Source organism: Gymnodraco acuticeps, unplaced genomic scaffold, assembly GCF_902827175.1.
Source record: "Gymnodraco acuticeps unplaced genomic scaffold, fGymAcu1.1, whole genome shotgun sequence".
NCBI classification, from domain to species: domain Eukaryota; kingdom Metazoa; phylum Chordata; class Actinopteri; order Perciformes; family Bathydraconidae; genus Gymnodraco; species Gymnodraco acuticeps.
In genome coordinates, this window is record NW_022992158.1 from 513,065 (window position 1) to 539,554 (window position 26,490).

The 26,490-nt window shown below is 40.4% G+C and overlaps 1 protein-coding gene across 1 annotated transcript; it reads left to right on the forward strand.

Annotated features, from left to right (window-relative positions):
• Positions 1-13,916: 13,916 nt before the first annotated feature.
• Positions 13,917-26,345, forward strand: LOC117538603 (ETS domain-containing transcription factor ERF-like). The gene is made up of 5 exons (XM_034204459.1): positions 13,917-13,977; positions 19,041-19,272; positions 20,770-20,905; positions 22,001-22,100; positions 25,782-26,345. The coding sequence occupies exons 1-5, from the start codon at positions 13,917-13,919 to the stop codon at positions 26,021-26,023; spliced, it is 771 nt and encodes a 256-aa protein (XP_034060350.1). The 3' UTR covers positions 26,024-26,345.
• The last annotated feature ends 145 nt before the right edge of the window (positions 26,346-26,490 follow it).

The following is a 26,490-nucleotide window of genomic DNA, read 5'->3' on the forward strand; positions in this document are numbered from 1 at the left end:
TACATTAAGCTGTTACTTTCAGCTAGCATTTTCAACCATTTATCCATTACCCTTAGCTTAAAATGTCAACTGTTTATATAAGTAATCTTGTTCATGTTTCAACAATTTATCTTACTTCTAACCAACCATTTCATAATTTACCCAGTTATTCAAGCTAACAGTTTAATCTGTTTATCCATTACTTTTAGCCAATACTGTTTTTTGTGTTGATTTATCCATATGTGTTTACATTGTTCCATAACCTTTAGCCAAGTAATTCAACCATATTAGCTATCGGTTATGTCTAGCTACTTATTTTTACCCTTCATCGTACTTTTATCTAACTGTTTCCACATTATATCCATTGCTTCAACCAAGCTACAACAGTACCACTCATTTAAGGCTTTTAGACTAATGAATGTACTTATAAACGTCAACCAGTCAATCACAGTGGAAGGGATTTGCCTCTAGGTGTATTTTATCATCAACTGACTCAAATTGGTGGTGTGTATTGTCGGCTTATTGCAGCTTGCAGGTCAGCCCAGCAATTACTTAACATAAATGTGTGGATTTAACTTATAATCAAATCATATTTTCAAATTAGTCAAGCTGTCCTGCATTTTTCCACTTACAGCAGTAGTAGTTTTGAGAATAATGTTTGTTACTGAAACCTATGATTAAGCTGTCACATGCTCATTTAAAATGAAAATCAAACCAGTCTTTTTTTTTGCTGAACCTTAAGTGATCCAGTTTACACATTTAAAGCTTCAAAAGAAAACCAAATTAGTTTTTTAAAGGAGCTTTGTTGTCCCCCTACTCCTATAAAATGGCCCCCACTTGGCCTCTTGAGTTTCATGCGGATATATTTTTTGCCTGGACACAAAGAGATGGAGGGATTAAGGACATTGAGAAACCTTTCAGAAACCACAGCTCCCTGGAGAGGAGGGAGGCTGAGAGACCAGAAAGTGGATGGGAAAAAAGCATTACAAAAAAAACCTAGGTAAGTGAGGAAGACAATTGGTCCCATAACCTTCTGGTTTCAAGTGAGAGGGCATAAGCCTGCACTGGAATAAATGCTGCTCCAAAAACAAGTAAACACATAATAAAAACACGGTGTTTCACTTTTAATAAGTGAACAAATCTGCTAATAGAACAAGTACAAAATGGCTTGGTAAGATTTCTTGAAGTAAAGATGGGATAATTAGATAAATGAGATCTTGTATTTAGCTGGGAAAACTTATTTTGAACTATATTTGACCAGAATTGGGGAATTTGTAACAAAAAAAGACAGAAATGCTTAGACATTTTCTGTTTTTTGATGTAAAATAAGATGTTTTTAAGAGACTTTGACTTAAAAAGATGCTTAAGATGCCTTGTCTAAAAGCAAGACTTAAGTTATTAAGTCTTATATCAAGTGTAAAGACATATTCTGACTAGAAATTCGACAAATATACTTAGCAAGATTGTACATCTTTGCAGTGTGCTTTCATTCAGCAACACAGCAAACACACAGTCAGCCTCCTTCTCACACGGACACACTGCTACTCAAAGTGCCTCAGGTCTCTTTTATTGACTTAATGTTTGATATTATACCGCTTTACCTCCTTAGGGGACATCTTCTTCTGTTCCCCCTCTACTTTAACCTCTCTCTTCCATCTTGACAGCATTCCCTTGTGAGACACTTCACTGACACCTCAACTGAAGAGGGACTCAGAAGTCAGCAAGGAGAAAGGAACTCTTATTTGCTGTAAATCTCCTTATTTGAGTGTGTTATACAACATGACAGACACCTTACATTCAGTCTACCGTGAACAGTATAAACCCAATGTCTCCATCACACCATATTTAGGATTTCTGCACATCACCTCTTGCTGCAAGCTAACTCAATCATTAGGAGAACAATTCTCTTTTAAGTGATAATTACTTCTCTAAAAGCATGACCTGAGTCTTTGAAAATGCAGCAATACAACAAAGCCAGGGTTTAAAATGCAATTATTTTGCATTATCCACATTTGATAAAGCTCTTAACATTTTGGATACTGTGTGTTTTTTTACTGCCAACATTCTGGGATAATTTGATATTAACACATTAAAGAATGTGTCAAAAATATGAAGACTAATATCTGCAGGGCTAAATGGCTGCAATAATGTCATGTATTTTTATAAATGTGTTGATGGTTTTTCCCTTTATTACCTCCCCCTCATTTTATATACTGCCTACTTATCTCAGCTATTTTCCTTTCTATTTAAATCCACACATTTGCTCACAAAACAAACACAGTCTTCAAATGAAGGTGTACAGAAATGCCTCTCATAATCTCCCTTTCTTTTCCCTTCTTATTTCATTTGATAATTAATAAAGTAAATTAGTATTTGTGTCAATTAGCATGAGCCTTAATTGTATCCTTGAGCAAGACAAAGTAACCTGCTTGGGAGGAATATATTTTAATGAAGTGTAATAACTTTTTACTATAACATATTTATAAAAGTAGGTGCATATATCTGTCCGCCATTAAGTTCAAAGTTAGATTTAAGAGGTGCATATTGTACTTTTCGACAGCTAGAAGTTTGTTAGGGTTCAGATAATTCAACAATTCAAAATCAACTTTTAAATTATGAGGTTTTGTTGTCATAAACTACATTTAGCCACTTTTAGCCACAAATTAGCCATATATTTTCCAACCCGCATTATGAATCCATTATTATCAAATAATAATATTATAAAATGTGAATATCAGTATTTTCACTTAAGTTTATTCTGATGCTTAACACTAGCACTACACTCAGTTATATTTTTTATTTAAATAAAACATCTAATGACTTCTTCCACATCTCAATCAAATCTGTTTCAAGCTTTTCCACAGAGACACACACACACTTTGTGAATGTCTCTCTCACACACACTCAGAGCTCCTCTTGCACAGCGTCATTGAATATTGCAGCAGTAAAAAAAAAAAAGCCAGCGCCTCGCTAAAGCCTCGATCCCTCTTACTTCTAACAGGATTTGACCTGTAAGTCCCGGAGCATGACCCTCATCTGCTGCAACACCATCATCCTGTTTAACATACACTCTCACTATTGTCCTCTAGACACACACACATTTACAGACCCCGATACACACACACATGGACTGATTTCAGGCCCCGAAACCATTCCTAGAACACCTTCCCATCCTCCCACATGCACTGTACTGCATGATGTAACACCGCCTAATTTTACGCATAACACAACCTGATGGATCCAGCTAAATGTAAATCATGAAAAAAATAAACCTGACTTAACGGGGAGGAGGAGGGGGGGGGAGCCTTGCTGCGAGAGGATGATACGATTGAGTGAGTGAGAAAGAGAGATGAAGGGGGAAAGAGAGGATGCAAGGAGATGAAGGAGAGGAGAGATGGAGCAGAGGGCTAAGCACCAGATTAAACTCCGGGCTCGTCAGCTGTAAAACAAACAGTCCTTTTAGCGGGGATCAAATCTAGACCCAACCCCCCCCCCCCCCACTTTCCTCATCCACACGCACACACGCACACGCACACACGCACACGTACACACACACACACACACACACACACACACACAGATAATGCAACGAGAGGAGACGAAAGAGGATGACAATCTTGGTGGAAAGCAAATTCCCATCTCCCTAAATTGCCCCTCAGGGATTGTGCAGTCTGATTATGCCCAGGCAGAAGTCCTTCATTACATTTGTTTTTTTCCCCCCCCTTTTGTTTGTGATAGACTAGACTAATATCTGGAACACTGCAGAGTACACATAAGGTTTTCTTCTTACAACTATGTGTTTATATGAAATCATTCCCCTGCCTATACGCCGCTCGCCTCGATATTCACCCGGTTTGTTTAAATCTCTTCTTCTGTCATCGGGCTCTGGATGCTGCCTGGGCGGCTCCATCAGTCCGAAGGCTCAATTTCCAAACTGTCAGCTTTTATACTCTGTGTGAGTCCTCTTCCTTTGTTGCGTGTGTATTAGTGTGTGTGTGTGTGTGGTTGAGTGTTTGTGTTGAGTGTGTGCACAAAGATATGTCTGAATAAACCCATGAGCTGCAGCAGTGTTTTATTTTATGAGTGTCCTCATACTTCCATCTCTTAGAGCAGGGGTTTTCAAAGTGTGGAAAGGCGAGCCTCCCCTCAGAGAACATAAGAACAGCCGCGCCCCCCCCCCCTCCCAATTATTATTGCTATTATTATTATTATTGTTATTGTTGCTATAATGCAGGGGTATTCAATTGCATTTCAAAGAGGTCCAGGAAGAGAAAATGTCATTAAATGCTCTGTTCTGTCTACCTTTCTCTTTTTTGAGCACGCCATTTGAAATGACTCACTGCTGTTTCTCTCTTCTTGTCTCGTCTCTGTGTTTGAATCTATCGTGCTGACTCACTGACTGCACCGATTTGATTGGCTGAGTAGCGTCACCTCCTTAAAACATTAAACAACAACTTTTTAAAACATTTTTATGATGATGCGGGGATGCCTTGACCGGTACTTGCTTTGGATCAAAGCAAGTAGGCCTATTATTAAAATAAATGGCGGTGCCGGCCGCCAGCCAACCGAGCCGCCGTCAATGGCCCGCTGACGACCGGCCGTTCTGTGATTCTCCAGAACACACAGATGGCCAGTCCGCCCCTGCCAGGACCGGTCCATGAAAATCCTAGCTTCAAATGATCGTGGTCATACTTCCTCTGTTTTCTGCCAGACGCTGTCTCCTCTCTCACTTTAGGTAACTTCACTAAAAATCGATCCATGTTGCCGCTCGCATAACGTAAGCTGAAGTTAACTAGCCTAGCTAGATTTCACTTTTTCTCGCTGCGCCTCCCCTGAAGCTCTCTGGCGCCCCCCCGGGGAGGCGCGCCTCACACTTTGAAAACCGCTGTCTTAGAGGACCAACTCCAGTGTCGGTGGAAACATTGTTTGGATAGTTATGACATTTTTGCAGGTGCTTATTCTTTTTAGCTTCAAGGGATTTCTTTGAGGGCTTGAGTATGTAATAAAATGACATATCAAGCCCATACAAGATCCATATTCTGGAGCTTTTTACAGTATCACATGGTCATCACAATCATAATAATGTTACTTCCTGACTTAAAATACCGTCTAATCAAAGGGACAAGGTGGCATCTTGATCGTTTCTCCACTAGTTTCAACACTAGTCTCCACCGTTTGTCTTTAACTCCCATCATTCCGAAGACCCATTTCTTCCTTCTCCAGGTATGTCCGAAGCGTCCACGTGCATAGTAACACAAAAATAAATCATAACATCATCTTAGTCAACAACAAAATGCACACAAATGACAGTAAAAATTGTTGCACATCATGTTTCAAAGTGCCATACTTGTTTATTAGGTGCATTGTATAACATAATGTAAGGATCATTATACAGTAATGGTCCATATTGATTTAAAAAAAAAAATTGTATTCTCTTTTACAAGAAAGCCCAGTCTATAACTGCCGAACATAGGAACTGGGTACAGTACCTTCTCCCAGACAAAAATACTCAAATAAAATAGTTTACTTTATCAGCCTTGGTATTACCAATGCTTACTATTTATTTGATACCAATGTGGTAATACAATTAATAAAAAGAACAAGGTTTGGGTTCATTCTTCAGATATGACTGTGACGTTAACGTGTAAGCTCAATAATGAACTCCAGCTCAACCAACCATGTTGTAATCATCTTGAAATATGACATTAATATTTGTAATATACACACATCTTATTGCGAGGTTAATTTCATTTACACTACGCCGCTCTTCAACACTACTTTGACGTTAGCTTGTCTACATAATCGATCATAGCAAATGTAAATTAACCTTAGCTATGCATAATGTTACCTACCTACTAAAATATCTCTCTAACTTACAAGGATGACCTTATTTTACCAACATCAAACAGAAGCCGTTTATTCTACGGTATTATCCTACGGTATTATCCTAACTTGTCATGACCGAAAGAACGAGATCGCGGATACAAGCAGCCGAGATGGGTTTTCTCCGCAGGGTGGCTGGCGTCTCCCTTAGGGATAAGGTGAGAAGTTCAGTCATCCAGGAGGGACTCGGAGTTAAACCGCTTAAGTCCGATACATATGAGATTCGCATCGAAAGGAGACAGTTGAGGTGGTTCGGGCACCTTGTAAGGATGCCACCTGGGCGCCTCCCTAGGGAGATGTTCCAGGCACGTCCAGCTGGGAAGAGACCAAGGGGTAGACCCAGACCCGGCGCCAGAACAAATCTGAAGGGAGGGCATATGATTTTCATGGGAGGGCACACAAAACCGTCACGTGCTGCGGGCCTGCGGCACAATATCAAACAGCAAGGCCAACAGCATTGCGTAAAGACGCACACTTATCGCAAATACATACACAAATAAAGGGCAACATAGAAACCACTTTTGAAACATTGTGTGCGTGGCAGCACAAACACTGGTAAATCACGAGCAAGGCACACTGGTTACGGATGGCAGCTTCCTCATCGCTGCACTCGGAGAGAAATAGAGACGGAGACGATGAGCTGTTTAGCCCGCCTTGGGCATGGTTTATGTTCCTATGCACTGCAGGTGCATCCTTTCGCTCAGCCGAGCTAACTTAGAACATTATTTTGGCCAACTCTGCATCTTTGTACTGCAGCGAATACTCAAACAGCGATAGGAAGAGCCCACTGCCTGACTCGGACATGCTGTGGAGTGAATCGTGGTCACCTCTGAGAGGGAGTTGGTTGACGGCTAAAAAGCTATAATATCAACGACAGCTGACACGTAATAACGGCTCCGTGCCAGCTGATCTGCACCAAAGTTCTAATTTCCTTATTTGTTTCCTCGCGTATCTGTCTCTCTCTTTCCACAAACTCTCTCATGAAATGTGTTCTTTTGATGCGGCATGCCTTAGCAGTCCTTTATCAGTCTGTAATGCGTGTTTCCAGTCGCAAAAACCTTTGACAGTAAAAGCCGCATCAGATGAAGACGTATTTACTTTAAAGTGTCTACAGGGGAAACAAAAGGCTGCGTCTGCTTTTAACGGATATTCAAGCCATGGTCTGTTGTGTACCAAAGCAAAGCAATCTCCCTGGATAACGATCCAGTTTCACCTGGTTGGGTTTATTAACCCCAAGATCATCTGGGGCTGTTGGTCTTTGAGCGTTTGCTTTTCAGCCAAGTGTGCAGGGGTACAGTGCTATTTTTTATAAGTGGGGGGGTGGACCGAACATCCTTTAGGGGGTCGTCGCCTCCTCTCGGGGGGTCCTGGGGGCATGCTCCCCCGGGAAGATTTTTTTTTAAATATTGAAGTTGAAAGCATCAATCTGGTGCACTTTGAGAGCAACATTAACCCTACCTTAATAACACCTTAAAGCGGACAAAAGGCACTGGAGAACACTCATTAACACCCTTTAATGAAGCAAACTAATGCCTTAACTCACTCAAATAGTCGTTTACTTATTAAGGTGTAACGAATGTGTGTAGAGTTTTAAAGGATAGGAGGATAGTCTCACCTTGATTCTGGCGCATTGCTTATCGTTTTATAGATCTATTCTCATCCACCATCTTTGTTTGTGACGTAAAGAGTGTAAGAGTCACGTTTCTGAATCGGACACTCTGAGTGGATGCAGTCACAGCCAATCGGAGTCTGATTCAGAGGGTTGCCTGTCAGTTCTGTTGTTATGTACTGAAACGAGAGCCGGTATAATTCCACGTGTGAAACAAAATAAAAATTGGAATACGTTATTTTAGTGTCTTAACAGTAGACTGAGGTATGAAGGGTTAACGTTACATCTTAGGATAATTTTTAGTCATGTTCTGTATACATACTAACATATAAGGGTATACTTAGTGTGGTTACTCCATGTTTACTAGCTATAACATTAACGTTACATCACTCTTTTTCACTTCTTACTCAGTCAGCCAGAGTGCAGATATCACCATTAGATTAACAAACCTGAAACATCATCCATTTCTTCACTGCTGGTGATGACATTGTTGTCAGCTGCTGATACTGCTACTGCTGCAGCTTGTGGCCTGCTTCGATGAAAAGAGCTTTCTAATATCCATAACTTTATAGGCTATTAGCTTAAAACTCGTCAGGCACTAGGAAGGATCACTTCTTCTTCAGGGCAGGCTACGCAGTACGCAGGCTAATGTCCCACAGTGGCTGCCTCTCTGGTGGACTCCGGTACTGCACATTACTCCCGAGACGTTTTTAAGTGAAACATCCGGGGCTTTTCAGAAAACATCCGGGGTCTTGAGCCCAAGTAGCCACCCCCTAGCGCCGCCACTGATGCTAACCCAAGCCTTAACATTCATTAACGTTAGCTGACTCAAAATGTATGTCGAGTACAACATAAATGAAGTACTCAAATTTCACATACCGCAAAACCGCATTCATGCACCATCTGTTTTAACCGCAGAGCGAGTCACAATAGTCCGATATAAGCATGAAGAATAGTCAACAAGGCACCAGCACAACAAACACGGCCAAGTTCAAGTTATGTTCCCCGGATGAGTTGAGCAGGCAGAGTCCCTGTAGCATCACGGAGCTGCTAGCAGAGAGACAGGATGCTAACAGCAGCAGTCACTGGAATTACCTGTCACTCAATAGGCGCGTTCACACCGGAGTACTTTTACCCCGTACTTTTCCCCGTACTTTTCCCGTTTAGTTCCGTTAGTAGGCTACCCCTGATGTCGCGTTCACACCAAAAAGAGTACTTAGTGCCGGGAACTTTTACCCCCATTTTCAGTGCCTGCTAGAGAGGTGGTACCAAAAAAGTACCAAAAAAGTACCAATTTCTATTGGCTGGGCGAATTGCAAACCACGCCCCGTAAAACTCTGAAAAGTTTGTTTGAAGCCGCCATTGTATTTGCTGGCATTAGCATTATTAGCATTAGACCCGCGCACCAACGGAGAGAGAGTAACTTATGGCAACTCAAAAAAAAACATGGGAGCGGTGGAGTGATGAGGAGGTGCCGGCGTTCTGGCGATTTACTCGGAAGGCTTGCAGCTTCTACTGAAGCCAGTCCCCAACTCCGGGAACTTCCGGCCGGGGACTTCGCCAAAGTCCCCGCAAACAACTTCACGGCGTATACTACCACCCGAAGTCACTTCGGGTGGTAGTATACGCCGTGAAGTTGTTTGCGGCCTGCCAGTAAACCCAAAGCAGAAGAAGAATCTTCCCTCAGGGAAAAGTACTCCGGTGTGAACGCGATTGGTACTTAGTGCCCTGGGATAATAAGTGCGGGGGCCGGGGCACTAATGCCGGCACTAAGTACGGCAAACTACTTGGTGTGAAAGCAGCTAATGTGACCACGCCCTAATTTATGCATAATTTTAAGGCTTAATATAATTTAAACAAATTATAAATGGTAGTAACTCATTAATAAATGGTGATTTGTTTTACACTTTACAAGGCTACCTTTTGGCAGTTATACATGTTAGTAACTCATAAATAAATGGTTATAAAGAGATACCAAGAAACATCAAGATGGGTGGGGGAGGGGGGGGGGGGGGGGGGGGGAATCAACTCAGTGAACAACAGATACCAAGGATGCTGGCTGATTAAGAAGACGAAGTACTGTAAGCTAGTGCCTGTGAGCCTGTGAGCCTGTGTGGATGTATGAAAACTATGTTAGAACTATGTTAGAACTGGTTTATAAATGGTTCTTAATGATTAATAAAGTGTTTACAACCTAATTCATAATCTAATAATAAACCCTTTATGAATTCTTTATAAGGGTAATCTTATTGTAAAGTGGTACCAAAAAATTAAAGTTAGAGGCTGGTGAATGCATGACGGTCCTCTATTGTGTGTGTGCGTGTGTGTGTGTGTGTGTGTGTTTGGTTTCAGGCTCTTTGCATGTGACCCAGGGTCCCCGAGCTGCTAAAAGCACAACATTCAACTCAATTAGCGGCATGCATAATTGATAGCTGTCTGGGAGAGTATTTGTATTTACACTGGAATTAAAAGCCTCCGGTGTCAGCTGTCACATCTGAGGGGCGATAAGTGTGTGTGTAAGTGGTTTGAATGTGTTTGTGTGTTTGTGTGTGGTGGTGTGGTGTGTGTGTGGTTAAAGGAGGTGAATGTATAGCGATGCCTGTGTATCCTAAGCTTAAATGAATTGCTGCCGCTGTGAGTTTCACTTCCTGTCTCCTTCTCAGCTGCAGTGCAAACTAAATCACAGCTAATCCACCTTCAAACACAGCGACACACTGAGTTGGGGTTAAGTAGTCCCAGCATTATCTTGTTACCTGCTTCTCACTGAAATCACTTTGAAAAATAACACTTTCAGATTCAATTTATTTGAGTATTATTGTTTTCTCCTGGGCTTTTGGCACCATTACCAAAACAAAAGCTCAATATACGATATATAAACATGATTTTACCCAAAGAAAATCATATATTTAATGGCATTTAACCCTCAGATAATCCAGAGGTATAATCTAGCATATTACCTTACAAAATAGGCTATTTTTCTTTATGGATTTAAGTGTTATTTAGTAAATTTTAGAGGTCTTGGTAGCTGTTTCCATTCTTTAAGCTAAGCTAGGCTAACTAGTTGCTGGTATAGCTTCAAATGTTATTTACTGCAAGGACATACAGTAGTTATCAATCTTTTTATCGAACTCTTTACTTTCCACTATGATTTATTCAGTTACTTAATAAATGTTGTATAAATGCAAGCAGCTGTGTAAAATCATGCCTGAATAAAAAAGCCAAAAATTGGCAGAATCTTTTTTTAAATTAGCGACTGTCGAATCAGAAACAATAAACATTGCAAAAAAAGAGTGTCTCACATTATCTCACATTTTCTCTCAATACATGTAATAATCAATTCTTATTTGGTAAATCAACTATTATTAATATTAACAGTATTATTAGTGCCATGAAATCTATTTAAACTTTTACTTTTCTTTCTGTATCTCTAATTGTTAATAAGGGCCTATAAGATTAGCTTTCCCTAAAAAAGCAACTGCATTTGAAAGAAAACAACAACAATATTGTTGAGTTAAAAAACATTTTTTTAACAGCTTTTTGAGATTTATAAATCCACAGAAGTTATAGGTGAAGAAATTACCTTACTAATATGATTTATTTGCACATTTTATAAGGAATTCAGCCTCGGTTTCCACGGAATGAGACAAGACTTGTGGAGTGAAAACAGCTATCTTCATCACTGTGTAATCACCATCATGTCAAACGTGTCACTCTAAGAGCCTCCTGAGTGTGTGTGTGTGTGTGTGTGTGTGTGTGTGTGTGTGTGTGTGTGTGTGTGTGGTGTGTGTGTGTGTGTGTGTGTGAGAGAGAGTATTGAGCAGCCTGTCGTCCTCCTCCAAGGTGACTCCCGTTGAGTGAAAAGCAGCCGTAGAGGAGTAAAGTGTTGCTCCTCTATTGAGTTCATCACCTTTTTGCTTCAGAGAGGAGAACACCTCGTGTCTCCTTCACTCCTCCTCTCATATCCCTGCCCTCTGAGCACTCTAAACACACGCCTGAGCGTAATAGAGTTCCTATTTCTTTCTGGCTTTTTCCTTTTTCCTTGTGCTTCCTATCAGCTCTGACCCTTCACACCCTCACTCGTAATACAAGCCTTTTTTTTCTGCTACCCTTTGTCACTCTAATAGCATCCATTGACCTGGACTCATCTCTGCTCACAAACAACTCACAGTGTAGTGCTGCAAATAAGAATTTAAGATTATCTCCCAAAGGTTTTTGGAGGATGAATCAATCAGTTGTTGGAATTGAAAACTGGAAAATGCCCCACATCATTTCGAGGTCCGTTTTAATATCACTTAAAGGGGCCCTATTCTGCTCATCTCAGGTTCATATCAGTGTAGTGTCTCTACTGTGACATGTCTCCTTGCTTTAATGTTCAAAAAGCTCTTTATTTTTCTCATACTGCCTGTACTGCAGCACCTCTTTTCACTCTCTGTCTGAAACCAGAGCCCAGTCTGCTCTGATTGGTTAGCTGTCCGGCTCTGTTGTGATTGGTCAACCGTTAAGAGCCCCTTAGCCTATCATGTACAATGTGTTCGAGCGCTAGCCAATAGAAGCGCGAGTGTGTGGGAGAGTAACTTCAAAATCTATATAACAAACTACAGGAAAGGGTAAACCCCCAAAAGCATAATAGGACCCCTTTAACAAAAATACAAATAAAAACCTATGAAAAACTCAATTTACAGAAACATCGGACAAAAAGACATTACAAAAATATAGTGACACAAACTGATAAATCAACAAATAATTGATATTGGAAAAAAACATGAATTGCAGCCCAACAGATCAATATTGATTGTCAAAAGTGTTACTTTCAATTTGTGTTTAACAGATTGATTCATATACTTATGGGAAACTAGATTTATGAAGATTGTTCTTGATATTTTGTTTCTTGGAGATTTGAACCACTTTTGAAAGGCATTGTTTTACCCAACCTGTGCTCCCTGTAGGGTGTAGGGGGGAGAGAGGCAGGGAGGTTGTAGGAAAGGGAGGGGGAGGTTGAAGTGTGTGTGTGTGTGTGTGTGTGTGTGTGTGTGTGTGTGTGTGTGTGTGTGTGTGTGTGGTGTGTGTGTGTGTGTGTGTGTGTGTGTGTGTGTGTGTGTGTGTGTGTGTGTGTGTGTGTGGTGTGTGTGTGTGTGTGTGTGTGTGTGTGTGTGTGTGTGTGTGTGTGTGTGTGTGGTTGGGGGTGAGATGAGATAGAGGGTTTAAGATCCGGTCCATCCATCCTTCAGTCCCTTCAGACTTGAAGTGGGCAGACTGATCTTTATTCATCTGACGGAGCGTCTTCCACTCTCGCTCCAATCAAGGTAACACGACCAATTTAATTATTATCTCACAGGACGCTTTAATTAACTCGCTCTCTGCAAACGAGATGATTGTAAGGGGAGAATTCTTATAAGTGATTAGTGGAAATAGATCTGAAATGTTTCTAAAGAAATCCTCTCTCCGTGGACGTTTTGTGCTTGATGATGATTTATTTTTATTGTAGCATTAAAAGTAATTGTTGTTATCATTAGACTAAACACACACACTGAGCTGTTCTCATCAAGGTTTCAATCTGTAGTTAACGAACAAAACAGCCAATAAAAAGTGAGGAGGAAAACATCCTTTTTACATTTGACTCTTATTCCTTTTAAATCTCCTCTCAGCATGATTACACTTTTATTGCTGTGTCATGTTTTAATTCATGTTGTGTCAAGGCCTTTTGAAAGCAGAAGTGTATTTGTATAAATGCCGCTCATAAAAGTAAAATGTCTCGCCTATAGTGTCCTGATAATGACCATGCAATGATCATGTGTGAGTGCTCTGCTGCACAGGGGGAAAAGAGAAATAAAATAAGAGGTAGAGGAGACATCGTTTTTTTGTTGCTTCAAGATAAGAGGATATTACAGCTCGTGGAAGAGGGCTTATATAGAAGAGGAGACATCATTCAGCGGGGGAAAGGGTTATGTGAAGTACTTCTTCAAGAGATTAGTTTTCAGCCTTCTAGGGAAAATGGTGCTGCTCCGAATCTTCTGGGAAGGTCACTGTGTCTGTGGGCGGACAATGTGTGTGGTTATGGGAGGAAATGGTTGTAAAAAAATGTAGAAAAATGTAGAAAACAAAAGAAAATGTGCAGAGAAAGTGATGCTTTCAAACATTCACGTAGCTCTAATCCAAAATCCACTATTACATTTAATTTCAAGCACATTATGAGCTGACAAAGATCTATAAACGTTATATTTATTTACAATTATGTTTGGTATTGATAGGAGACTTTGCTCTGGGTTTAGATTTATCATTAATATGTGTGAAGATAATTTACATTTGATCAGTGCAGAAGTGCAGAAGTTGCAGTGATCGATCCCATCTGTGCTGAGTTCTAATGGCTAATTTAACACCACGTGACAGCTCATTCATAATTGTTTTAAGCTATTTTAAACCTTTTATTGCTTCCGTAACGTTTCAGATGCAGTGCAGCTGCAGCTCCTCGTCAGCGGGACACCTTTCATCGCCTTACTGGAGTCGAAGTAAGTGTGTTTATTCTCTGTTATTTATTTACATAATGTGGGTTTGTGTGGGATGTCGTTTGAGGGGGTGATTGTTCATTTTTTGTAAGAATTATTATATATTGCAGTGTGTTGCAGCCTGTACAGAGGCACGATAAACATAAACACAAAGCAACAGTCAAATCATCCCTGACAAATAATGCGGAACACATTTTTGAAAACAATAACACGTTTTTAAGTTGCCCTATTTTGACCTGTAATTTTTTGCGCCCCACTATTCTTTACTTTAATTATTGCAACTTATTAAGGAGGGATTGTGTCCACTGTGGCATGTGTTGCATTTTACTGCTGTATGTTTAAACTCAGGGCCGGCCCTGACCAATTTGCTGCCCTAGGCAAGATTTTAGCTGGCGCCCCCCCCCCCCAATGCAGACACTTACTATGACTCGCGCGTGCACGGTTGTGGCATGACCACCAAAACAGAAGGACTGTAACTGTATTTAGTTTCCTATCCATTTGAACATGATTTAAGTGGGGGGGACCTCACCTCCTCTAGGGGGGTCCGGGGGGATGCACCCCTGGGAAGACTTTTTTTATATTGAAGTTAAAAGCATCAATCTGGTGCACTTTGAGAGCAACATTAGGAGCTCTATGGATACATCTCTCAACACCCAGATGAAACAGAACTGTAAGCAGATTTTCTTTTTCTTTATGGATATTTTACAAATCACTCCCCTTTCAAACTGTATTCTTGTTTATTAATAACAACTTTTTTGTACTGTCAGTATTTTATACCTGTTTTTCACCTATTATCTTATTTTTTTATAACTATAATGATCATATAAAGGTGTGCCTTTACCTCACTGAGCTGAGGTTCAGAGCCGCTCAGTCTTTCAGGAGAGAGCTCTCTAAAGCTCTCACCCCCGCGGCCGCTTACAATGTAAATTCCAATGTTAATAAAAGCACACAGAAGCTGTGTACGTTTTTTAGGAGTTTGATTTATTTTAAATTAACAGAAATACAAAATTAAAACCTATAATTGCACACAAAAACTTATTATTTAAAAAAAATAACAATTTCACATAAACCTCTGGTTTTTATTGGGGCTGGGGCAGTTCAACTTGATTTGGGGGGGGGGTGCCATAGTTTATGGGCGCTGTACTCAATATAGGCGTAGTTCTGTTACTATAAGATAGCCGAACAATTTTCGGCGCCCCCTATGGGTTGATGCGCCCTTAGCATTCGCCTATACTGCCTATGCCGAGGGCCGGCCCTGTTTAAACTCCTTTATTCACTGTCAGGTCGTTTAATCAGTGCATCTATAAGATCATATATATAAAATATATTAGGGCGACCAGGAATGTAGCATTGCAAGAGTCCCTCGACAAAAAGCCAATTGGATAGTTCATTTTTCCGTTATTGCAGAAAATAAGATTTTTGGCAAGCACACGTTCATGACACTCACACGTTTTGTTCAGCAGGATAATCTCCACATATCAACACTACTCGATTTCTGAAGCGTAAATGCAATCGCCAGAAGTAAATAGCTAACGTAAGGCTAAAGAGCAGCACGGTCACATGACTTCACGTCAACACCGCTAAGCTAAAGGCGGCTAACGTTTTGCATGATGACGTTTAATCGTCTCATTTACACACTCGTTTGCAACCAACGTATTTATTGACACTTAAAAAGCTTCCGACATTCTGTAAATACTCTTCAGATTGTGTTAACCACAAAACTTATTTCAGGCATCTTACCAAAAACATTTACAAAAACCATTGGTAAACATTTTGGTAAAATGCCAACTCATTTCTGGGCTTAAGGACTCATTCCTGTATCACTCTATTGTCAATGCAAGAGTTTATTTATCTTAAGCTCTCAAAGAAACACTTCATCCTAAAAAATTACATACTGAACAAACACATCTGAAGACACATAGTTTTCAATGGATAGTTCGGAGATGAACAACTGTAACCATAAAGTAACTTAAGCTTTGAGATAAATGCATGTCAAAAGTACAATAGCTCCTCTTTGATGCAGTGGAAGTATGAAGTTTCATGTCATGAATACACCTTGCATTAAGGACAGTACTTAAGTATACATACTTAGTAACATTTCACCCCTGATGTTAGCTTATTTCACTATTGTCAAACATCACGTCTTGACAAACACTCGATCTCCCAAACACGTGTCACGTGTAAGATACGAATCACGCATTTTCTTACGTTAAATTGCAGCTTTGTTTCATGAGCATCAAACAAGCAGGATGTGAGGTGCATTATACTGAATACACTTTCTTCATATCTAAATGAAAGATATACAGATATCTGTTTTCCTCTGAGAAACTTTGTAACACATAATCATGTTGTGAACAGAATGAGCTTGAAATAGTTTTTCTCTTAATGGAGGAGCGATTCGTTTTGCTCAAAAGAAAAACAAAGCTTAATGATCACCACAAAAGATAATAGCGTAAATAATTAAACTTGCTCTGTGTCGGCTCTGGCTCTAGATAAAGTGTCATCTTTAACTGGTGAAATGTTTCATATTTCAATGTGTTGTCAACAACCAATTTATAGTCATTTGGGACATTGTTGTTATACAAACGAACAAATAATACAGATGCAGGAATCTCTGCACATAAGCCTAATTGGAGTTTAAACCAGCGACTCAGCAGATTTGGAATGATAAGATTTGAAGCAGATGGTTATATTAGACAATGGTGCCGCAAGCAAGAATATAGCTTATATCCCAAAATGCCGTAGCTTCATCTTGCATACATGCTTACGATCTGGCGCCTTGCTTGCTACATTTTTTATAGAGTTATAGTCGAAAGGTGCAAATGCTTTAAAACGGCCCAAACACTTACATTTTAAAGGTGTTGTCTTGGGCCGTTGTAGCGTGTTTACACCTGTGGGCCACCGTAGGTTAATGCCCAGATACGTCACACACTTCTGGGTCATTCGCAAAGATTGAGAGAGGGATACGAAAACCAATTTCCCCCTGGATTACCAAAGTATTTCTGATTCTGATTTTGAATCTGATTGGAGTAGCTAATATTGCCAGAAAACTGTCCAGTATATGCAGGCCCGGTTCTACGGGGGTGCATAAGGGTGCATTGCACCCTCAGTTGAGTTGTTATGCACCCTCATTTGAAAAATTAAAAGTGAAAAATAAATAAATAAAAGTGAAAAAAATTACATAGGCCTATATAATAACAATAATAATAATAGTAGTAATAATAATTATAAGAATATAGTTGAAATAAAATAAATTGTAATTGTGGTTAAATAACTTTGTCTGCTGCATTTATTTGGTCAATTTAAACGGTAAGTAACATTATTATGTCAGGTGCGCGTGACCTGTGCCGCTGCGCGTTCATCATCTGCAAAGTGCTTACACAGCAGTCAATGATGGACATCAGAAAATTGTTAAAACAACCAGCCCTTATTGCCAGCAGTAACACTGCATCTACTGCAGGTAATAACAGTTCAGATCATGGGGACATTACGTTACCCGCGGCCACTGTCGTGGACACTAACGTCCTCCCGCTCGCCTCGCCGGCTTTGCCCGCCTCGCCCACGGAGGCGGAGCAGCCGCAGCGGTCTTCGTTGCCCCAAACACCGCCACCCCTCGGCGGCCCGCAAGTGCCAGAGGACCTCGGGAAAACAGAGCCTGCCCAGGTATATTTAAAAAAGTACCCAACTCGCCTGTACAGTGGGGTAAGGCGCTCATTTTGCAGCTCATGGTTTCACAACAGAGATTGGCTGGAATATTCCTCTAAACAAGATGCCATCTTCTGCTATGCCTGTAGACATTTCGGTCTTGAAAGGGGAGTGATTTGTAAAATAAAGAAATAGTAAACCTGCTTACAGTTCTGTTTCATATGGGTGTTGAGATGTATCCATAGATCTCTTCATTTTGCTCTCAAAGTGCACCAGATTGATGCTTTTAACTTCAATATTTAAAAAATGTAATGTCCCCGGACCCCCCTAGAGGAGGTGAGGAGTGATAGAGCAATATTAAAACAACAACATTGTAACTGAGAAGCACTTAAATGCTACATTTCAATTGTTTACAATCCATCACTAAATTCATGGCAAACCAATTTTAACATCATGCAATAACACTAAGACAACATTAGTTGCATTGAACTGATCTTTTTAATAAGTTGTACTTACAATATAGTGAAACATGGGCTTGTGCTTCACTGAGGAACCTTTGTTATTCTCAGTGACAGGAAGGCCACTGCAGTTATTACACTTCGCGTTTTGAAATATGTGTAACTCTGTTAATATAAAACTCACACTGCTCAAACTTTTTTCTTAACATAAAATAAATCTCACGTACCCCCTGCAGTACTCCAACGTACCCCTAGGGGTCCGCGTACCCCCATTTGAGAACCACTGCCCTAGAGGGTGTTATGTCCACTCCCCATTTATAAAAATAGCACTTTACCACTGCACCCTCTCTAATCTCAGATGCACCCTTAGTCATTTTGTTCTGGAACCGGGCCTGAGTACATGTAATGTCTCGCTTTAATTACATGAGTAAAGTCTGATCACCCTTTAGTTGATTCTTTTTTAATGGGTCTATGGGGCATTTAGCTCCCCATGACGATGCTTTGCTGTTGCTGCGTGATTAGATTGTCGCTTTTTTCCACCAATGCTACGTGTTGAAATGTTTGTTTACCAAAACTGTTTTCTCCTATTTTTGTATGAATCTATACATTGTGCCTTAAACTTTAAGCAATACGTGGCATGTCCTGACCGTGACCCCCAGTCGTTAACGCTTCTTCTTCCACGCAGTTGGCTGCAGAGATGTTTAGCTAACATTGCCGGAAAACGATCGGTAATGTAATGTCTCGCTTTAATAACGTTTAACCTCAGGAAAATATAGTTGCTAAAATGTTCCTAAGAGTGTGGGCCCCATTTACTGTTTATGTGACAGTTGATCAATGAGGACTGTCCACGACACTATAAACAAATAAACTAAACTCTTTTTGTATGAATCTATACATTGTGCCTTTAAGTGACTTGTCTGTGCCCTCCAGTCGTTAACGCTTCTTCTTCCTCCTGTCTCCCAGCAGTGCTGTTCCCCGACTGGGCCTACAGACCCTCCTGGTCCCCGGGGTCCAGGCAGGTCCAGCTGTGGCACTTCCTGCTGGAGCTGCTGGGGGGGGGGGAGGCCGGGGCCATCGGCTGGGGAGGGGAGTGGGGGGAGTTCGTGATCCGGGACCCCGAGAGGCTGGCCAGGCTGTGGGGGGAGAGGAAGGGGAAACCTCACATGAACTACGACAAACTCAGCCGTGCACTCAGGTGATGAGACGACACTGACACACATTTAGTCAAAGTCAAAGTCAACTATATTGTCAATCTTTCAGTTTGTGTGTACAGACAGAGAGATCGAAATACCGTTTTCCCACAATCACGAATACAAATCATACAAATATAAAAATATGTATTTTATTTACTCTTGTTTTGTACTTCAGTATAATGTGTAACTACTTGTTACTACTTATTTTAAATGGTATGCTTACTTAACTTATTCTTCTACTGCACTATATTGTTCTTTTTACTTCTCTACATTTATTTGCCAACATTAGTTAGTACTTTTCAGCTTTATATTATAAATACAAAACTTACTAACTTGGGAATGATGGTTTGTATGTGGAAGTATATTTTGTTTTTAATACTTTTTTACGACAAACTCAGCCGTGCACTCAGTTGATGAGACGACATGATTAGTTACTTTTCAGCTTATACATTTATTATATATAATAAACAACTTAGGAATTATGAATTAGGACGTCAAATACAAATATATTATTTCAAAAATGGCCATTCTGCATAATGAGTACTTTTGGTACATTTAAGTATTTTTTGTTTTTAATACTTTTCTACTTACAGTAAAAACCAAGAAAAAACAAATGTGGGTCTCTGACTTGTAACAGAGCATTTCTACGTCTGTGGTATTACTTATTTAACTTTAAGGAAAATACTTTTTTCACCTCTGATGACACACACACACACACACACACACACACACACACACACACACACACACACACACACACACACACACACACACACACACACACACACACACACACACACACACTGTTCTCTAACCATAACGTGTAATCCTTCCTCTCTGTGCAGCTTCTCCCTCAGGCTGAAGATGTAAATAAAATGTTCTCCTCGCTAACATATGTTGTCAAATTAAAAAGTAAAATGCCCACAGATGTAATCTTGTAACACATGGCACATACAAACACACACACACACACACACACACACACACACACACACACGCACACACACACACACAGACACATACACATACACAGACAAACACACACACACACACCTACACACACACACACACACAGACAGACACACCACCACACACACACACACACACACAGACACACACACACACACACACACATACACACACACACCACACTACAGACAACCACACACACACACACACCACACACAGACACAGACACAGACACCGACACACACACACACACACACACACACACACACACACACACAGACAAACACACACACACACACACACCAGACACACACACACACAGACACAACACCTACACAACACACACACACACACACACCACACACACACACATACACACACACACACACACACACACACACACACACACACACACACACACACACACACACACACACACACACACACACACACACATACACACACACACACACACACACACACACACACACACACATTCAGTCTGACACAGAGAACATGTTTACTTCCAGATACTACTACAACAAACACATCCTGCACAAAACCAAAGGGAAGAGATTCACCTACAAGTTCAACTTCAGCAAACTCATCCTGGTCAACTATCCGGGATATCCTCCTCCACCTCCACCACCTCCACCCGGCCATCAGGTCATCTCCACACCTCTACATCTCATATCACAGATTAAAGAGGCCCTATTATGCTTTTTGGGGTTAACCCTTTCCTGTTATTCTGTTATATAGGTTTGTGTGCATGTGAATGGTCTGCAAAGGCTACAATCCCAAAGTTTGCTCACTACGTAACACTGGAGCTTCTATTAACTAGCGCTCCAACTAACTCGCGATAGGCTAAGGGGCGGGACATCTCTAAGCGGTTGACCAATCCCAACAGAGCCGGCCAGCTAACCAATCAGAGCAGACTGGGCTCTGGTTTCAGACAGAGGGTGGAAAGAGGTGCTGCAGCACAGGCAGCATGAGAGAAATAAAGAGCTTTCTGAGCATTAAAGCATGGAGACATGTCACAGTAGAGACACTACATACTGATATGAAATTGAGCAGAATCGGGCCCCTTTAAAAGACTTCACTGTTTGGAAAAATGCCATATTCCGTTAAACATTAAGTCATTTAAAAACTCATTTTCTCACCACATGAGCGGCAATTTAACACGAGTCCCTCTGAGAAGAGTTTTATTCTAAAAAATAACTTTAACAACATTATTCAATAAAAATGGGCCGACTTTAATAGAATAATTACCTCAACTTTATTATTTAATACAAAACTGCAGATTTGAATAGAAATAATTATGGAAATGTTATCATTTATTATAAAAATGAGTGTCTGGCTGACGCTGTAATGTGAGGGGGAGTGAGCGTTTTAAAGTAATATCATGTTCAAGCAAACCAACAGCTGAGGTTATCCGTTAGAAAGCTATTTAAAAGTGTACCCTTTTTTATTGAAATCCAGTTTTGGAATAAAACTCTTGGTGTCATGTTTTGTAATTAAGTTTTGATTATGTTTCCGTTTTAAATGAGGCCACCAGTGTACCAAACATCAGGAACACCTTCGCTTTGTAATGTCTTAATCATCTGAAGTGCTGCTTTCCTCTCTAATGATCTACATATTAAATAAGTCACTCAAATATTCCTGGTGTTCTTGATATTTTGTGCACACAGCTTCAGATCATGTTATTAAAGGATGCATGTTCACATTTCAATCATCCCTTCATTTCACCCTCCACGCGTCCAGCTGCTGCAGAGCGCTCCTCTTCCTCCTCATCTTCATCCTCTCCTCCCTCCTGAGGGTGGTCTTCCTCTGTGTTCAGGATCCAGGTCGCGGACAGACACAGGTAACACACACACCTGCACATCAGGAACATCTGCAGAGCTAACATCATGTATTTATTCTGTTTTATTGTGGTTGTGTATTTAGTCTGTCTGAGAGTGAATGCATAATGAAACACAAATATTGGATCCAAGAAGGAAACACGTAATTTATTTGTCTTGGTGTCTACAAATCCTTTGGCAATGTCAAAGCCTACAAAGTGTAAATAGCCCAAAGCCCATTGTTAACATAACAAATGATCACACGGTTCAAAGGGTTAAAATGAGAGGTAGTTGCAGCACTGTCAATCAAAGTCAACTTTATTGTCAATCTCAAAATATGTTTGTACACAGAAAGATCGAAATACTGCTTCCCACAGTCCCGAGGTATACAAAAACACACACATTAAAATGCAAGAACACTCAATAATTACAAAAAACACAAAATAACCGTTTACTTCAAGTAAGCAGGATAACTGTGGAAACAAATATTCCAAGAGGAAAACTAACAATCAAATAGAGCAAAGTATATAATGGTGTTACTAAAGGAAAAGAACACTCAATTATATTTACAAGGAAAATAAATCATAAATAGATCGTAAATATTAAGTTTTATTTACTATCTCTGCTCCTACTGTCACGGTGTGTGAAGCAGGTAGGACCCAAATGCAGATTAAAGTGAAAGTTCCTTTATTTCAAGGCTAGGGGATAACACAGACAGAACAGAACACTCACCGACGAACTAGTCATGACAAAAGACGAACCGACAAAGACAGAAAAACCAGAACTTAAATACACACAAGACTAATCACAGAAACAAGACACAGGTGAGGAGGGAGGAGAAAACACAGGGACACCAGGTGAACACAATCGGGTAATCAGACACACCAGGGAAACTAACGACAGGGAACCACAGACAAATCCAAACAAGACACAACGCAGACAGAAACAGGCAAGACAGGAAGTGAAGACCTTTCAAAATAAAACAAGACAAGACAAAACACCATAAAGACAGATCGTGACACCTACTGCTGTGAGTGAACGGAAGAAATACAAATACAATGTGATAAAACTGAAAGCATAAACCGTTTGTTTATGCATACATACAAATGCATTACATAGACATACTAACCACACACTTACACCAATGTACACATGCAAGCTTCATTCTTTTGTGAAGGATGGCGCAGAAATCTCAAATGGTACTGAAAAAAAAGTAAATTGTTTATTTGTTGGGGACTATTTTCAGCCATGGATTGATACACATTTGGGGTTTTAACATGTTTTTGGTCCCTGTTCAACAAGAAACATGTGACATTAATTGATGAGTTTTTATATTTCCGGACAACAATGGGATCAACTGCAAGAAGAACAGAGATATTTAAACAATGCTTAGTTTGGTACAGTCCCTCGTTGGATCCTCCTGGAGAAAATGCTGTTCCAAAAACAAGTTAAACAATAATGAAAACAAGCTGTTTTCACTTGAAATAAGTGCAAAAGTCAGCCAATAGAACAAGTGGAAATGTGTTTGGTAGGATTTCTTGAAATAAGAAGGGATATTTAGATCAATCAGATCTTCTAATTAGCTGGAGAACTCATTTTGAACTATATTTGACCAGAATCAAGAAATGTTGTGTTACAAAATAAGCCGCAAATGCTCAAAAGTGTTGTTTTCCGATGTCAGTTGGTGATTTTCTAATAAATATGTAAACAAATATGTGTTTCATCTGAGATACAACTCAAAATAAGATGTTTTGACTTAACAAGATGATGCATTGTCTAAAAACAAGAGCCTATATCTCATTGCAGTGTTACTTCTGAAGTTACTATGTCTTATATCAAGTGTTGAGACATATTCTGACTAGATATTAGACTGGGCAAGATTTCGAGTTTTTGTAGTGTGTTCAGTAATTGCAGTTTTAGCTGGATATCAGAATGCTTTCACCTCATATTTAGTACACTTCACATCACTCACTCTCAAATGCTCGTTCGCTGCAAAATCACAGTGTGTTGAAATCTCAGTGAGTTCAAGTCACAAGAAATTGCTCTCCTGGTTTGCCTCACTGGTTTTTCTTTCTTCTCCAAGGTGACATGAGATGTGTGAAGTAATGCTAGGATGAAGTTCAATCTTGACCTTGAAGACAACATTTAAAAAAAGAAAGAAATCATGAATAAAGTATCTGGGGTGTAACTGTGGAGTCTTTTGAGGGTGAATATCGCTTTCGCCGTAAAAGGTCAAATCTGTGTTAAACAGACTGTAATGTTCAGCATAGCCAAAGTGAAAGAGACATTTTGCTGCGAAGGACTTAAACTTGATTTAAATGGATATATCAGAGTTTTTTTAAAGTGGGGTTGTGTGAGGTCAGGATTCAGCATATTTCTTACAGTAGATGAAAACACACGCACACACACACACACACAACACACACACACACACACACACACACACACACACACACACACACACACACACACACACACACACACACAACACACACACACACACACACACACACACACACACACACCATGTATACATCACTTCAGGGGACATTACATTGACTTACATGCATTTCCTGGAGACTTATCCTAACCTTAACCATAACCAACACATGCCTAACCCTAACCCTAACCCTAACCCTTACCCTAATCCTAAACCTAACCAAGTCTTCACCCTAAAATTAAAGATTCCCTCCAATTTGTCCCCATAAGGGAGGCGAGTCCCCACACGTGACTATGTAAACAGATTTAGGTCCCCACAAGTATAGTAATGCTATAGACCACACACACACACACACACACACACACACACACACACGCACACACACACACACACACCACACACACACACACACACACACACACACACACACCACACACACACACACACACACACACACACACACACACACACACACACACACACACACACACGAGTATCAGCAAGGGAACAAAGCCATTATTCTGTGAGAAAAATGTAGCATAAACTGTAATATTTAACTTTTTTTTATCTTCCTGGCTTTCCTACAAAGTTATATTAAGCATACATCGTTTCCAACTAAACATGTATAAAAACCTCCTTTACCTTCCTGACAAACAGCCCACCAGATCACGAACTTCATCGGGAAAGTCTATCGTTAACATATTGTAAATATAGTGTAAACTGAAGCTGATTTTCATTTTTTAAGGTTTCTAAAATATGGTTTGCTGTTTCTTGGGGCGGTGGTGGGGAAGTCCATAGGGACTTGGCTTGGCAACTGGAAGGTCACCAGTTCAAGTCCCGGCAAGACCAAGTGCTACCGAGGTGTCCCTGAGCAAGGCACCGTTCCCTACACTGCTCCCCGGGCGCCGTTCAAAATGGCAGCACACTGCTCCTAACACTAGGATGGGTCAAATGCAGAGAAACAATTTCCCCACGAGGGATTAATAAAGTATATCAAAAAATCCTGTCCACAGCAGTGCATTGCTTTTCTTCACTCATGTCTGTTTTACTGACTATGTATACATTTCCCATGCAACCCTACTTTAAAACATCCAAATGTACCCCTTTAAGCCCCATTTACTCCCGAAAGGTGAATATAACAAATCGTTTTTTATACAAATGTGACATGAACTTGATAAATGTACATGTATCTGACTTCCTGTTGTCTTAACAAACATGAAACTCATTATTTTGCTCTCTGACTCTCTCTCTCTTTTCCTGACAGCAGTTCATCCCATACCTCACCCCTTCCTGCTCCCATGCTGCCTCCCTAAGCCCATCTCGATGGCCCGGGCTGTCCACGGTCACTTCCCTTTCTCCTCCCCCCCTTCACATCCGGGGGTCAACTTCAGGGAGTCGGGCCTGCCTTCTCTCCCATCGGACCTTCACATCGGCGCTAACGGCTGGCAGCAAAAGAGCCTGGCAGGACATCAGCCGAAGCCTGTTTGGAGAAGTGAAGCAAACTGAAGAAGAGGAAGAGGAGAGGAATGTGGGGGAGAGAGAGTGAGGAAGAGGAGCAACAGATGGACTGCTTTACCTCTTCAAATCTCTTGTCATTTTGTGTAACTGTAAAGTTTATTATTCAGATTATTTATTAAGTTGGACCATGATGTGTGTGTGTGTTTTTGATATAAACTACTGAGGAAGTCACTTCTCCTCTGAAAGCACTTACTCCACAGTTGGGGAATTGCACTTGTAAACAACATTGCATTAGAGTTAATAAAACACTGCACTCAACTTGCATTATTCAGATGTTTGTTTTGCATTCTCCCTCCCTACGAAATAACAATAAGAGCTGTATGAATGAATGAAGGATTGATGCATTCAAAAAGATGAAATGTTCATGTTAGGAAAGTTTCACGTCTTCTTTGCAGCATCAGGAACAGCTGCTGGTGGCTGAAGTTTCCACTCCGACACCACAGGGGGCAGTCGCA